Below are 14,367 nucleotides of genomic sequence, written 5' to 3' on the forward strand. Positions count from 1 at the left end.
AAAAAAATAAATTGAAGTTGATATACAGTAACTGCGATGCGGTGTACTTGCACACCACTGCAAACACACCACTGTAACACATTGTTACATTATCAACTGCGCACGTGTTGAATCATAACATTACGACCACGTGCTGTGCAGCCAGCTGATGCCGTCTGTCTGATTTCACCACCGCGACCTCTCCTTCACCTGCCAACACCTCCTTTGACGTGACCCCCCCCCCCCCCCCCCCTACAACAAACAAACGACAACACACACACACATACGTATTGTATTGCACAAGCTACATGGATCTATTTTACCCCCACAAAGGACACCACAGAAGGGCAGCAAGCACTTGTGCCAACGTGTCTGCCATGCTCAGAGGTGGCAAAGAGTACTCACAGTCTGCACGTAAGTAGGAGTAGAAATAATTAGGTTAAAAAGAAAAAAGATTGGTAAAAAATTTACTGAGTCAACTCATGTATCAAAGTAAAATTAATGTACTTAAGTAGAGTAACTAAGTATTTGTACTTCCTTACTTCCCACCACTAGCCGTACTGCATGGTGACCACTCCCAGGACACAGTACAATCTAATAATACCCCAAAACAAAAATCTGACTGGAAATGTTAGAAAAGAAAGCACACATTTAACTGACGCATCATCATGACATATGATAAGCATTTGTCGGTTTCTTTGTGTTTCATACATTCGGTGTATGGCCTTCAGAGGCCTTTTTAAGACACTAAAATGGGGCCCCTGCTGGGAAAAACAGCATATCTCCAGGTTTATGGAAGCCCAACTTTTTATGAGCCGTTTTACAGCAAATTGAAGAACTTTCTTTCACTAAATGTGACCGCAAGGGGTGGAAAATATGGGCTCAATATTATATCCATGTAACAAGGGTCACACTGTTTTTCAGAGAAATAATACTATTTAACGGTTTTTAATTTGTTATACACGTTCCGGCAAACTACTGTTGCCTTCATCTGAGGGTCATGTGATGTTTCAGACATCACATGTAAAGCATCTTATTGCTAAAATGATTGCGTGTATGGAAATTATATTTACCAGACACATCACGCATCTCCGTTTCCGGTTCTGTAAAGTAATACTTCAATGTGTACGTAAAATAGCATATTGTAATCAATAAAAAAATACTAATTAATAAATTAATTCAAAAGTTTTTACTTTATTATCTAAAATATATTTAAATCTGATTACTTAGCAATTATTTAATGACATAAATTTACATGTAAAATTGCTTATTTTACAAATATTTTTGTATTTTTTTATTTACAATGATTTAGATACTGTAAATTAATAAAAATACAAAATTGATAAGTACATATAAATGCGAGCGGCACGGTACACGACTGGTTATAGCGTCTGCCTCACAGTTCTGAGTACCGGGGTTCAATCCCCGGCCCCGCCTGTGTGGAGTTTGCATGTTCTCCCCGTGCCTGCGTGGGTTTTCTCCGGGCACTCCGGTTCCCTCCCATATCCCAAACACATGCATGGTAGGTTAATTGACGACTCTAAATTGCCCGTAGATGTGAATGTGAGTGCGAATGGTTGTTTGTTTATGTGTGCCCTGCAATTGGCTGGCAACTAGTTCAGGGTGTACCCCGCCTCCTGCCCGATGATAGCTGGGATAGGCTCCAGCGCTCCCACGACCCTCGTGAGGATAAATGAAAATGGATGGATGGATGGATATAAATGTGAAATAAGTGTAATAGTTCATTTTAATATAGACTAAGATAAGTCAAAGTTCAAGTTATTTATAATTCAATACAAATGATATAACCAATAAAATACTGTAAATAGTGAAATGTTAACAATATATATATTTTACAATTTATTCTTATTATTATTTTACAATGAATGAATCAACCAATTATTGAAAAAGATAAATGAATTACAAAAGGGAAAAAAATATGCTAAACTTCTGCAAATAATTGAAGCTCCCCTAAAAGTGATTAGAACTGCCTATATTAATAGTTTAAAGTATAAATATACCACATACTATGAACCTAAAAAACTTCAACAGCATTTCAAATGCTTCCAAACATCGTCAAACATTGCTGTACTCTTAAAAATACAGTAAACGGCTTGTAGCTAAGTTCAACACAATGTGCAGTACCTGAACGTACATAACAATTCTAATGATGATAATGATGAATTGCGGAAGCGGTGCAGTCCGATGAAAATCAATAAACATTTTTCACTGCTCGGTCAAGCATCGATGGTGCCGACGCTCCTGTGCTGTTGAGAAACTCATCTGCTCCATAGGCCACTAGGTCTGAGCGACATAGCAGTTAGCGCTAGAATGACTACAGCGTCGGTCTTTACTGACCCGAAACCGCTGGATCGACGCAGCGACAACACAAAGTTGCGTCGTAGATAGGATTAGCAATGTTTCGTTGAGTTGTTGTCACGGATTCCACGGATTTTGATCCTTTTTTGGGCAAAGTTATGGCTGACAGTAACTGTTCTCTCATTTTTAGAGACACTACGATAGATAACATAATTACTGGAAACAAAACACTGGTGCCTTGAGATACGAGCTGTTCTTCGGTCGATGTTTTGCGTTGACTTCCAAGCAATAACTTGAGATACGAGCGCTGTATAGTGGCAGTGAACTCAACTCACTTCACAACAAGCAGCAGTTTGGCAGATAATGAGCAATTCTTATTGACTCTCCTAGTTGAAGTTTACTGTTGAACTACAAATAAAAAAAAGAGAATTACACATTATGTACTTAAAATAAACCACATAACTTTGCCTTTGCTAGCATAATGCTAACACATAAAGGCGAACGCATTAGCGCTAACGAATAGCATACGCATCATGGTGTTATAACCTATTAAGCAATGCATATTTGAACACAAACAGTGGGGCAACACATGTATACAGACAATATATCAATACTCACAGGCATATATTCTTTATCCTCTGAGAAGAACGACTAATATTATTGCAGCTTATTGAGGAACTGAGACATCTCATTGTATATCCAGATGTCTGTGTTATACCGCCCCCTGGTGGCCACAGCGGACACACCAGAAGGAGCAGCACAATGTCCATTGAATTGAAGGAAAAAATGTATATTTCTTTACATTCGATTTAATTATATCATTACGGTATGTTTTTATTAAGTACAATATAAAACTTTTAATGTTTTTTGGGGTAGGCCGGAATGGATTACCATTCATTTGAATGGCGTAAGATGATTTGAGATATGAGTGTGGTCACGGAACAAATTAAAATTGTATCTCAAGGCACCACTGTATTTTGCAATGAAAATAAAAATTTCAGACTTTTTTTGCCACGTTGCAGAAACTCACCACGGAGACTTTCCCCCCCGAATCACAAAGGATATGTTCCCCCAAAAATCAGCAAAGATGAATTTGCGAATTTTGAACCGCGAATGCGTGGTGGTCCAATGTACTTTGGCTCAGTGAGCTTAAATCGCAGAAGAATTTTGAAGGATCGGCAGACACCCCTAAAAAAGGGGTTGATTTAGAACATTAGCAATGTATGAACTCCCTAGCACGAGTAATTAAGTTTGAGTCCATTGACTTTCCCATCAGCCCGCACATTACCGACCGCCGAATAAGCGATTCCTCTGTTCAGCTATTATCTCACAACCGATTTTAGCGGACCACCGCTTTTGGTCTCAAAAGAAGCAAGGCGACTTACGTGAGCCCGGGAATGTCCAGTACGTTCGTGAGGCCCGTCCAGTTGATGTCGAGAAGCTACGATAAAAAGCAGACGGAGAACGTTTGAAGTGAATTGCACACTTGATTTGTTTTTCATTCACAATTAAACTCCCACTCGGGCCAACAAGCCCTGCAGATCTATAATGAAGAGTGCAACATATGTTGTAAATCGATAAATGAAAGCTTACATATATCGTTGGGTGCAACAGCTCACTGACTGCATGCATTTATTATTAATGGGCACAAGTGAGACTCATTTCAGCTTGCTCAGTTCATAGAAAAGGCATTCAAAGATTGTTGCACAGTAAAAACTACAACAGTGATGATGCACATTAGGTACACGTGCACAATTTCATGAGCTCCAACACACACAAAATCTGCATTCATTTGTATACATTTTATCTGATTGTGTTTGTTCGCTTGTGCATATATTCATTGCATTGTTGAGTGAGTTAAAGTTGTCACATACGTATAATGCTACTGACGATTCTTACTGCATAGTACAGTATTATTGTTCATGTGTAGTGACGATTCTACTGATAATATTAATTATTTCCTTCACCACTGCTTATATATCACAATTGAACTTTGTAAAGGTGTGAATACAACTCCATATACAGTTCAGTGGTGCCCTGAGCTACGAGTGACCCGATTAATGAGGTTTTTTTTTAAATGCAAGCCATCGTTCAGCTGATTTTTTTACTCTGACTAACGTGCAAAAAAATTAAGAAACGGGCAATATATGGTGGCAGTCAGCTAATTTCACAACAAGCAGCAATTTAGCAGATAATGAACAATTCTTCTGAAAAGGGGCTTTTGTTGTTTATTGCGACAAGTTTACTGTCAAACTAAAAAATAAACAAAGAGAATTACATGTTTTATATGAAAACAACCACATAACTTTATGAATGGAACAATATGTATATGTGAAAGAACATAAATCATCAAATAGAACAATTAAAAATGGGGTTACATAGGGGTCGATATTGGGACTGCTTCTCTTTATTCTGTACATCAACGACTTTGTGAATTCCTTGAAAGTGCTCCACAAAGTTTTGTTTGCGGATGATACAAATCTATTTTTGGCCCCTTTGAACTAAAACAAATTATAAACAAAGAACTTATTGAAATTGATAAGTAGTTTAAATCTAACAAACTCTGTCGCACTCACCCACAAAAAAAAAGACAATGCTGAGCACATACATCTTGTAATTGATGGACAGGCAATATCGAGAGCAAGGACCACTAAATTTCTGGGTATAAACTAAATTTTAAAAGTCATATTGATTTCCTTGTAAAAAAGCTTTCAAAATATGTAGGACTCCTTACTAAATTGAGATACTTTCTTTCATTTTGATCACTTCTTATGTTGTACAAAACTCGATTTTAACCTCAGCTAAATTACTGTAATGTCACCTGGTAAAACACGTTTTTTCTTTTATTACGGTATGTTTTTATGAAGAATATTATAGAGTGCTATTTTTCTTACTTAAAAATCAATGTTTTTTTTAATGGGAAAAAGATGATTTGACATATGAGTGTTATGAGTTATGCGTGTGGTCATGGAACGGATTGAACTCGTATCTCAAGGCACCGCTGTAACTGATGTTTTGGAGCTCTCACTAGGCTGCAAGGGTGTACTTAATGAAGTGTCCAGTGAGTGTTTCCAATGCTGCTGCGGGCTGCTTTGGCTCCACTTGATGAGCCATAGCCACACGTGGGACAGCGGGCACAAATTCTCATGTGGAAACAGCTGTTTAAATTTTTAATAAGAGCACCAGCAGTCCTCCTCAGGGCCTCATTAGCACTGTTGAACGGTATAATGAGCAAAGATGCAATTAAACATAGTTGACATGGGTGGCACTGTACAGAAAATAACACAGTGAATGATGGAGAAATATGAACGGAATGATGTCGCTATTCACACTCGCTGAACCAGTTTTCATGGTTTACCTAATGAGCCCACCCTACTTTCCCCATCCTCATAATGCTACCACTGCAGCAGATATTGAGCACTGCAACATGCTATGTGGCTGGCGAGAACAAGATTCCCATTCTGTGGACGACAACGACACAAGGAGGAAAAATGGATATTTGGTAGATAGAAACAATGAAATAGTGCTCTAAATCCATTAATTTAATCTAATTATATCAGGGATGCACTGAGACGGATACTGTTTGTCTATACTCGTGCACGTAAAAAGTCTCCAATACTACGACGCCCGAAATCACTTTACCAGCCTGTCGCATACTACAGTATACTATTCCGTTCTGCCTGTGCGTTTGACAAATAGCAAACAGTTCTTCAAAAAGAGTCAACGTGTGCCCGCTTCAAGCTGTTTATTGACACACCCAATTGACAGTCAAACTAACACAAAATGAAAATTTCCCCAATCAATTAAATAATGAATGAAACTTAATGACTGAAAGAAGAACCAAACATTGCTGTAAATTGAGGATTTATATTTATTTTAGAAAGTTTTCCCTAATTTCTCAAACAGGTGAATAATCCATGAATCTTAGTAACAATGGGAAGAACCTATGACCTTTTGGTGTAATTCCAGGAAATTAAATTAAATAGTATAATATAGAAACAATACAATGGTATTAAATGAATATACAATTTAATACAATAAATGAGTTTTATTCAATTTTGTATTGAATTAATTGCAGTCTTTGCATGTTGCACTGAGCAGCCAGGCCTGTTTGTGTCCATTTCTGGTAAGTGGAGTACATCTTTTAGATGTAGATAAAGTCACACATAATGATGTTTTGTTTGATTTTTGAAGCCTATTTTTTTTCACAATGTTTTTGTCATGTACTTCTTGTACATTTGACTATGATGCGTCCTCTCGGATTTACAGTATGTTTTGCTGTACTGTATTTGTTTTCAATATTTGAATGTACAGTATTATGTCAACATACACAACAATAGAATCTCTTTACTGACTTCATGACTTTGCACTGATCCACGAGACCTCTTAAGGTCTGGAAATTTCTTTGAGCACTCACACCATTTATGGCTTGCTGCAACGAAGAAGCGCCGCCGCAATTCTTTTTACGTGACTGGCATTCCTGGCGTATAGAAAAAGAAATGCACAATGTTGAGCGAGCTTTAGTAATTTAGTGATTCCGAGTCGTGGGTGTGACGACAAGGGCTGCCTATTAAAAGCTTTGCTATACAGCTCCACTGGGTGCCCCCATTTGCTGTAAATCGGTCAAATGTGTGTGGATTGTTATAACCGGCGAGGCGGTTAACAACGTGTCGGAAGAGCGAACAGAGATTAAACTCAGATGAGTGGCTGTGAGAGAAAAAAATGGATCTGCAGCACAGAAAAAGCAATGAGCTCCGGGATAATGATGCAAGCTTGGCAGAAATATCCTATTTTATGGCCTCCAATCATATCACATCTACTCCCCAGACACTCCATTAGGGACACCTTCTTTGGCTTTTAAGATATTTTTTCAAACAATTTCTTTAAATGTATTTATTTTACATTTACATTAAAAGTATAATTACTTGCGATGTATTATTATTATTATTATTATATTTTATTGCCCTGTGTGTTAGCATTAGGCTAACGAACTTTCGAAAGGCAAAGTTATGTGTTTTTTTTTGAATGCGAGAGTGCCCGGGATTCCAACCCAGAACCCCATAAATGTGAGGCATATATGCTGCCCCTGAAAATATATAATAATATACCACCCTTACAGGCTTCTTGAGGAAGAACAGGGAAAGCGCTCCGACGAGAGGCACGTCGCCCAGCAACGGCTCCATCAGCACACGCAACACGCCGTGAATCTGAGGGATTACAACAGGAACACGTTAACACAAACACTCACACACACATAATGGTGGCACCCTGGTGTTCACCCCGCAGGTTGGAAACTCAATCCCAGTATCATCCTCCACCGTCTCATTCATAACATATTAAGACAATTACAGGGGATTAAAGGACTGGCGGTGCGTTCGAGGACGCCAGCTGCTGTCATCCACACCAGGCAACAACAGATGCATGTTTTTTTATTTATTTGTATTTGCATTTGTATTTATATTTGTAATTTGACAGTTAGAAACGTTATTAATGTAATGTTGCGGCATCACGTTGGCGTGAATCACATAGGCAACGATGAAATAGCACCGCCAAACTTAATGCAGACGTGACGCGCCAAATAAGTAACTGTAATTAAGCACACCATTCTCAAGTACACTTGTCCACATACTCTTAACTGACACAAATATGTATATAATATAATATATCACATTATAATCCATAAATTGTGCTTAAAGCACATAATATGTACAAAATCAAATAAATCAACAGTTTTCAATCATACAGAAAGCTGCTAACAATTGCACCGCTAATGCTAATGGGCTCAAATGTTGATTCATTATTTTCAGATTAAACATTGAGAATTGCAGTTAGCTTGCGTAATGTATTAGTGCTAATTTCATTGGCGTGAATAGCCTTGGCAACTAAACCACAAACTGTTAAAAATTGTCATCTGAGCAACGTAAAGAGACGTATTAAATATTTCCCACCATAAATACTTGTGAGTTATTTGGACTTCAGTGTTGCGAAGGTACCATGCAAATGTACATCGAACGCTAAGGGGTACATATTTTTAACAATTCTGATTATTTAAAACCTTTCTAAGAAATTAGTAATCAAGTGTGTGCTCGTGTAATTTATTTGTGTGAACAGCATTGCTAATGAAGCCAAAATGTCGCTTTTAAAAAATGGCATCTTGACAGCCCAGTGTGAGACAATTGAGCCATAATAGGATCTAATGAAGAAGAAAAAAAACAAAGATTTCTCTCTTCATAAGTCGAATCGAAGTAAAACGCGTGCTGCCATCGTTGCGCTAACTTGACAGTTTTGCTAACGAGCGACAGAGTCTGCGTTTGTTTGCAGCCCAGGTGGGAAAGACACGATAGAAATCGATCTCCGTGGAGACGCATAGAGAGCCACAAAACACTTTTATGGATCGAATACGACGCCAAACGTGCACTGACCTGAATGCTCTCGATTCCCGCTTTGCAGTAGTAGCGTTTGATGTCCACGTCGATCTCTGTGTTGCCTACAAAGCTGGCAAAGAAACAGTCAACAATTTGCCATTGTTAAATGTTACTGCCAATGTCAGGCCTTGCTATCTTAGCCGGCTAACTAGGTTGTTTATGTAGTCCAAACGAACACTAAATTCGTCACAGTTATTAATTGTCATACCTGATTTGTAGGTCCATGACGATCTGTCGGCGGTCCACGTTCTCGGAGTAAACCTTTACCCCATTGACCCTTAGAGGCTACACCGCAAAACAGGCGAAACTTTTTACTCAGCATGATCTATGTCATGTTGACTTTGTTCCCACAATTTCATTTTCATGTTTTTAAAAGGAGGGGTGATTGGGGCCCAGCAAAGCAAGGTATTGACGCAACTGTGTGCGCTTTCATACAGCGACGCGGCATTCCGCAAGCGCCGGTCAAAGTAGCAAACTCCAAACAGGAAGGGCCTGAGTCCAGATTCGAACCAAGAACTTTTTTACTGTGAGACAGACGTGCTAGCCACTAGTTCACTATGCTGATGTGCACAAGCAACTCAGCTTAATTGACACAACGAATGTAGCCGTTAAGGACGCTCACTTTGTCTCCAATGTCGATCCTGCTGAAGCGAAAGGTGCTGAGGTGAGCATTGGACTCCTTAACCGCTGGCTCCACCGTGTCGCGGAACAGCTTCTCCACGTACTTGCAGATGTAGGGCCACATCTGCTTCACCGCCTGACATTACGGAGAGTAATTCATAATTGTAACAGTTATTATTCTAACAGCCCATCGCCGTGTACAGCAACTGTCGCAGAACTCCAGTTTATTAAATATGCTGCTTCGGTCAGGATGACGCTCCAATCACACAGTGAGAAAGGAAAGTTGGAGCATGAATGTTCATGAACTGCTTTAGAATGTACTGCACAGGTGTGGCTTCATTCAAGCGAATAATAATAAAAGACGGCCGCTGGCTTCTTTTACCTTGTTTAGCCACTCCACTCGCTCCACGTCCGGGAAGTGGACCTGCGGGAAAAACAGAGCAGTCAAATCCCACAGTTGGGCTGTAAGCTTGATAAATGCCAAAATGTCTTTAAAGGTCAACTACACATTTTCTGCTTCCACGCTTGACAGAATGCATGAATAGTTCATAAATACTTAAGCCAAACAATTTATTACGAGGCGATTAAGTTTTGGCATAAAACTGGACATCGTTAAAACAAAACAAAAATAGTGAAAGAATTATTGGCACTGAAACATGATTGCATTCAAAAGTAAAATATAGACATAAAAAAAATACATTGATATTTTGATATTATGATGTGTTTTTCAATGTCAGTCTTCAGATTTTTCGGTGGCAGTGCTTTTATTTTTCTAGTTTTCCATTTTTCTTTCCTTTGAACTTCCTGAGTTTCACCTTCGATTGGCCCCTCACCCTAACATCACAACTGCCAGTAAAATTAATACCAGTCAAAGGTGAAACTCGAGAAGATGCAACTGAAAAACGCAACACAGAAAATAATAAAAGCACTGTTTCTGGAAAGAAAAAGGAGGAAATCTGAAGACTGACCTTGAAAAACATCATAATAGGATTTTTTTAATATCTATATTTCATTTTTTAACGCAATCGTTCAGTGTTTTTGTTTATGTAAATACATCATACAAAAAGTACGTTTATGCCAAACTTGAATGCCGGGGCTTCTGGCTTCTAACTTAGCAACTAAAATCTAACATTTTGATGAAATTCTGGATGTGAATGGCACGTTCGAAAACTCAGCAACATAAACAGGTTTGATTCGCTATATGACATACATACTTGTACTCAGAAAATGTGAGATGGGATTTTTTTTTTTTTTTTTTTACAAATTGGTGATTTACATACACTCATCACAAGCATGAATGTCATAATCTGGGGCTTGTATTGATTTCGTTGAATTGTTATTTTTCCAGAGTGGAATGATTGATACAACATACAGCTTCACTGAGTTTTAAAAACAAGAATCGGGTGCAAAAGTGTGAAGTAGTTTGGGATTTTCTGTAATACGAACAGGGTCAAAATTACACGTACAGGTTCAATTTATAGTATATTATTCATCCTTGGGTGCACATGTCCTGATACTCCGGCAAAATTTGAGCACTTGTCGCTATTCTGATCAAAGCTATCTGATGTCTCGAAAAGATTATCATTATGGAATTTCCTGTGGTGTCGGGTGCAGAAAGGTGAGTTTTTAATGATTATTATTTATTGATTATGAACCTCTCCATAAATATATGTGGCATATTTGTGTGCTATTAGCTTGTGTTTTTGTGTTGTATCGCTTGTTACTATTACTGTGACGTGATAGTATAGGTACTAAGAGGTGGATTGAGTCAGGTTAGTCCCCACTGAAGGACCAGGTGCCAATCCACAGCCATCCAGTTGGTGGTCTCTCTTCGCCAGCATAAAAAAGGAACTCACTGGATCAACCAATATTGAGAACAATAGGAAGATCCAACCCACAGCGGGTCCAATTTTGGGTCCCAACCAGCCAGTTGGACTGAGTCTGCCTCTCTAAAAACGAAATGCAATGAAACCCTTACTAAAGTCATTTCAAATGCCTCTATCTGTCCAACTGTTTCAGGTTTATTATATCAAGCTGTGGAAAATGCTGACGAAAACAAGAATGCTATTTTTCACATGGCTGTATATCAAAACCTGTAGCGCACAGACAAACGCATAAATAAACCCAGCGCCGGCAGAAGTAGTTAAACCCAATTGGATTGGACACAGACTCCCTCTTCTTTTTGGCTACACTGCATCGTAAGGACAAAGAAGCAGTACAGATTCAAATCAAACCCAAAAGACAAGTCACAATGCAAAGTTCATTGATGTTAATGAGCACAAATCCAATTCATCGCTCTGAAATCCTCAATTTTGATGACATTCTCACACCTTTTTTTTCCGCACTTTGACGCTTAGCTGAATTGGCTCCAATAGTCAATGAAGTATTGATTGAACACAGGCCAAAGGAGACGCCCCGCCACCCAGTCAATGCAACTGCCCCCCCCTGAAAGTACACAGAGCGCCCCCCTCCTCAAATGCAGCAGCGTGAGTTATGGAACGCAGTCAGGCAGAGGCAGGACACGGTGCCATTCCCACCGGAGTCCCCCGCCAAAGTGCTTATGCGGCGTTTATGTCATCGCGGGGATGAAGCTGCAACAGGAACAGGAAGTCCTACTTAGAGCGACGTATTGACTCATCTTGTTATGAGCTCCACAGCAACAAAGAGATAAGTGAGAAGTCATGACAGGGTTAAGGCAGCAACAACATTGGGGAGAAGGCTGTGGATATAATGCGTCTTTTTTTAGAGGCTTAATTGTGACTGACCAAGTGTGCTTTATTGATTTAGGAGTACAAGTGCAGATAAAGCCACTGCAAAATTTCACCTTGTGGGGACAAACTGAATGCTGGCGCAGATTGAAGATTTTTTCACATCGAGTAGTATTGAAAAGATTTCCTGTCAGAATGTATTCATTTGCTATCGGGTCAATACCAAATCGTTCTACGTCACATACCCCAACCTGATGTGACCCTGTTAAAAAGTGACCACAACAGAGGGAGCAGCCGAGATCCTGAAAGATATATTTCTATGCTGCTGCTTACAGGACAGTAGGACACACAAACCAGCTTTTTTTTTTTGTGTTAAAACTGACCAAACTATGTTATGAATACACACACACGCACACACGTGCACCACAGACATACTGATAACATTCAGACTGAAAGCAGGCGAGAACTGGTTTTGATAAGGAGCCGCTGAGGGAACTGACTGTTATCTGAAAGGGGGAGCCACTCGGCTTCCGGATCCCACGAGAGAAGGAAGAGAATCCAGCGCGCTATATGCTTCCGCCTGACCGTAGCCTTGTAAACTTGTATTCTTGATTTTGTTGTAATAAATACCCAAAAGACAAGTTGAGTGTATCAGGATTCTTATTTGGAAACAAGATCACCACCAAACATTGAAAGAACCGGGAAGAAGGAATTCCATCAAGGACTTTTTCCTTGCGAGGCCGGCTGAATTCCTTATAATCCCAAAATACCAGCATCTGTTTTAATGAATTTTTATTGGGGCAAAGCTCTGGTCAGTATCGTCAGTACTGATTATCTGTATCAGTGATAGTGGAAACGTACTTATTTGGTTTTGATCCGATACCAAAAACTTGCAGCGTTGACCTGATGTTACCTTGAAAACAACACAAAAAGTAACTAAAACAGAGTGTACAGGCTAGATCGCAAAATATCAGGATGTGTTTTAGTCGCCTTTAATTGGGGTAAACCATGATCAGTATCGACGACACTGATATCGGCATCAGTGATAACTGGCCCTATTTTTACTCGATAATAAGTTGACACCAAATCTTCCAGTATCACACAACACTACCTGTTACCCTGATTTAAAATTTTAAAAAACACAGGTGACTAAAACACAGAGAGTGAGCAGGCTAGATGTGAAAATAACAGGGTGTCTTGTTTGCCATTGTCCCCTGCTGTATTTAGCTCATGCTGGGGCTATAGGTCTAACGTCATTGCCTCACGTGGGGGGCGGGCGGGGTGTGGGGGGGTGTTGAACAGCTGGTCCCCAGTCACAGCTTGACACCTCCAGTCAGCTGACAGGCAAAGTTATAGTCGTACAGGTGGAAAAACGGAGCGATCTGGCGCGTCTTACCCACGGCGGTAGCTCCGAGGTGCTGAGACCCGGCACGAGGCTCCTCTCCTCCCGCTCAAAGAACGCCAAAGCCCGGCTCAGGCGGCTCCGCTTCCCTCCGCCAATTCTCCTCCACCAGAAATAAACCACGAGTCCGATCAGCATCCAGCTGAAGCTGAACTCAAAGTAGCCCAGCGCGTAAATGGGGAAAATCAGCACAAAGGTCTTGGCGAACTGCACCAACGTCTGCGTCAGCTCGCTGGTGGCCGACGCCGGAGCGTCATCGCCGGGCGCAGCGGGGCACGGCGCGGCGTGGCCGTTCTCTCTGGCGGTGCTGGTGCTCGCACCGTGGGCTCCTCGCACGGCCGTCATGCTGTCTCCGGACACGTCTGCGTCTTCCGAATGTCCAAAAGGGAAGCACGCCGCAGCTGAGCCATCACCCTCACGGGAAGCCCCCAGACGCCATTCGACGAACGGCTCCGGCGCTCACTCGGGGCTGGGAATGAACATTCCCAAAACGTGCACCGGGGATCATCTGCTTGAACGTGTCTGCTGTGCTCATCCCGTACAGCGAAGGCTCAAGTTCTAACAACTGGACAAACAGCACCATCTACTGGTCATTAGCGGGAGGCGCAACGCAATGGAGTCGATACTGTTGATATTGATGTCTCAAATTTCATTTATTACACTGATTGAAATCCCTCACGGGGACCCTTGTGAGGATAAAGCGGTACAGAAAATGGATGGATGAATATTATTATTTTTTTTGTTTTGTTTTTCCAGGCATCTTCTCCTTCCTGACCTCTTCCTTTCTTCCCTCCTTCACTTCTTACTGTCCTTCTCTCAGAACCCCTTTTTTATTCATGCATCATTACATCCCTCTTGCCTTCACATCAGCCTACTATTCTGCCTTCCTTCACTCCCTCACTTCCTTCCATCA

General features: G+C 40.4%; 1 protein-coding gene across 1 annotated transcript in view; it reads right to left on the reverse strand.

Moving 5' to 3' along the window:
* esyt2b (extended synaptotagmin-like protein 2b) overlaps positions 1-14,364 on the reverse strand; it is a 28,179-nt gene extending 13,815 nt beyond the window's left edge. Inside the window, 7 exon segments of the mRNA XM_061757799.1 lie at positions 3,684-3,739; positions 7,416-7,505; positions 8,721-8,793; positions 8,932-9,008; positions 9,346-9,480; positions 9,727-9,768; positions 13,449-14,364. Of these exon segments, the coding sequence (XP_061613783.1) occupies positions 3,684-3,739; positions 7,416-7,505; positions 8,721-8,793; positions 8,932-9,008; positions 9,346-9,480; positions 9,727-9,768; positions 13,449-13,799 (824 nt within the window). The 5' untranslated portion in view covers positions 13,800-14,364.
* Between the last annotated feature and the right edge of the window lie 3 nt (positions 14,365-14,367).

The sequence above is a fragment of the Phyllopteryx taeniolatus genome, chromosome 20, assembly GCF_024500385.1.
Source record: "Phyllopteryx taeniolatus isolate TA_2022b chromosome 20, UOR_Ptae_1.2, whole genome shotgun sequence".
In the NCBI taxonomy this organism is placed as follows: Eukaryota; Metazoa; Chordata; class Actinopteri; order Syngnathiformes; family Syngnathidae; genus Phyllopteryx; species Phyllopteryx taeniolatus.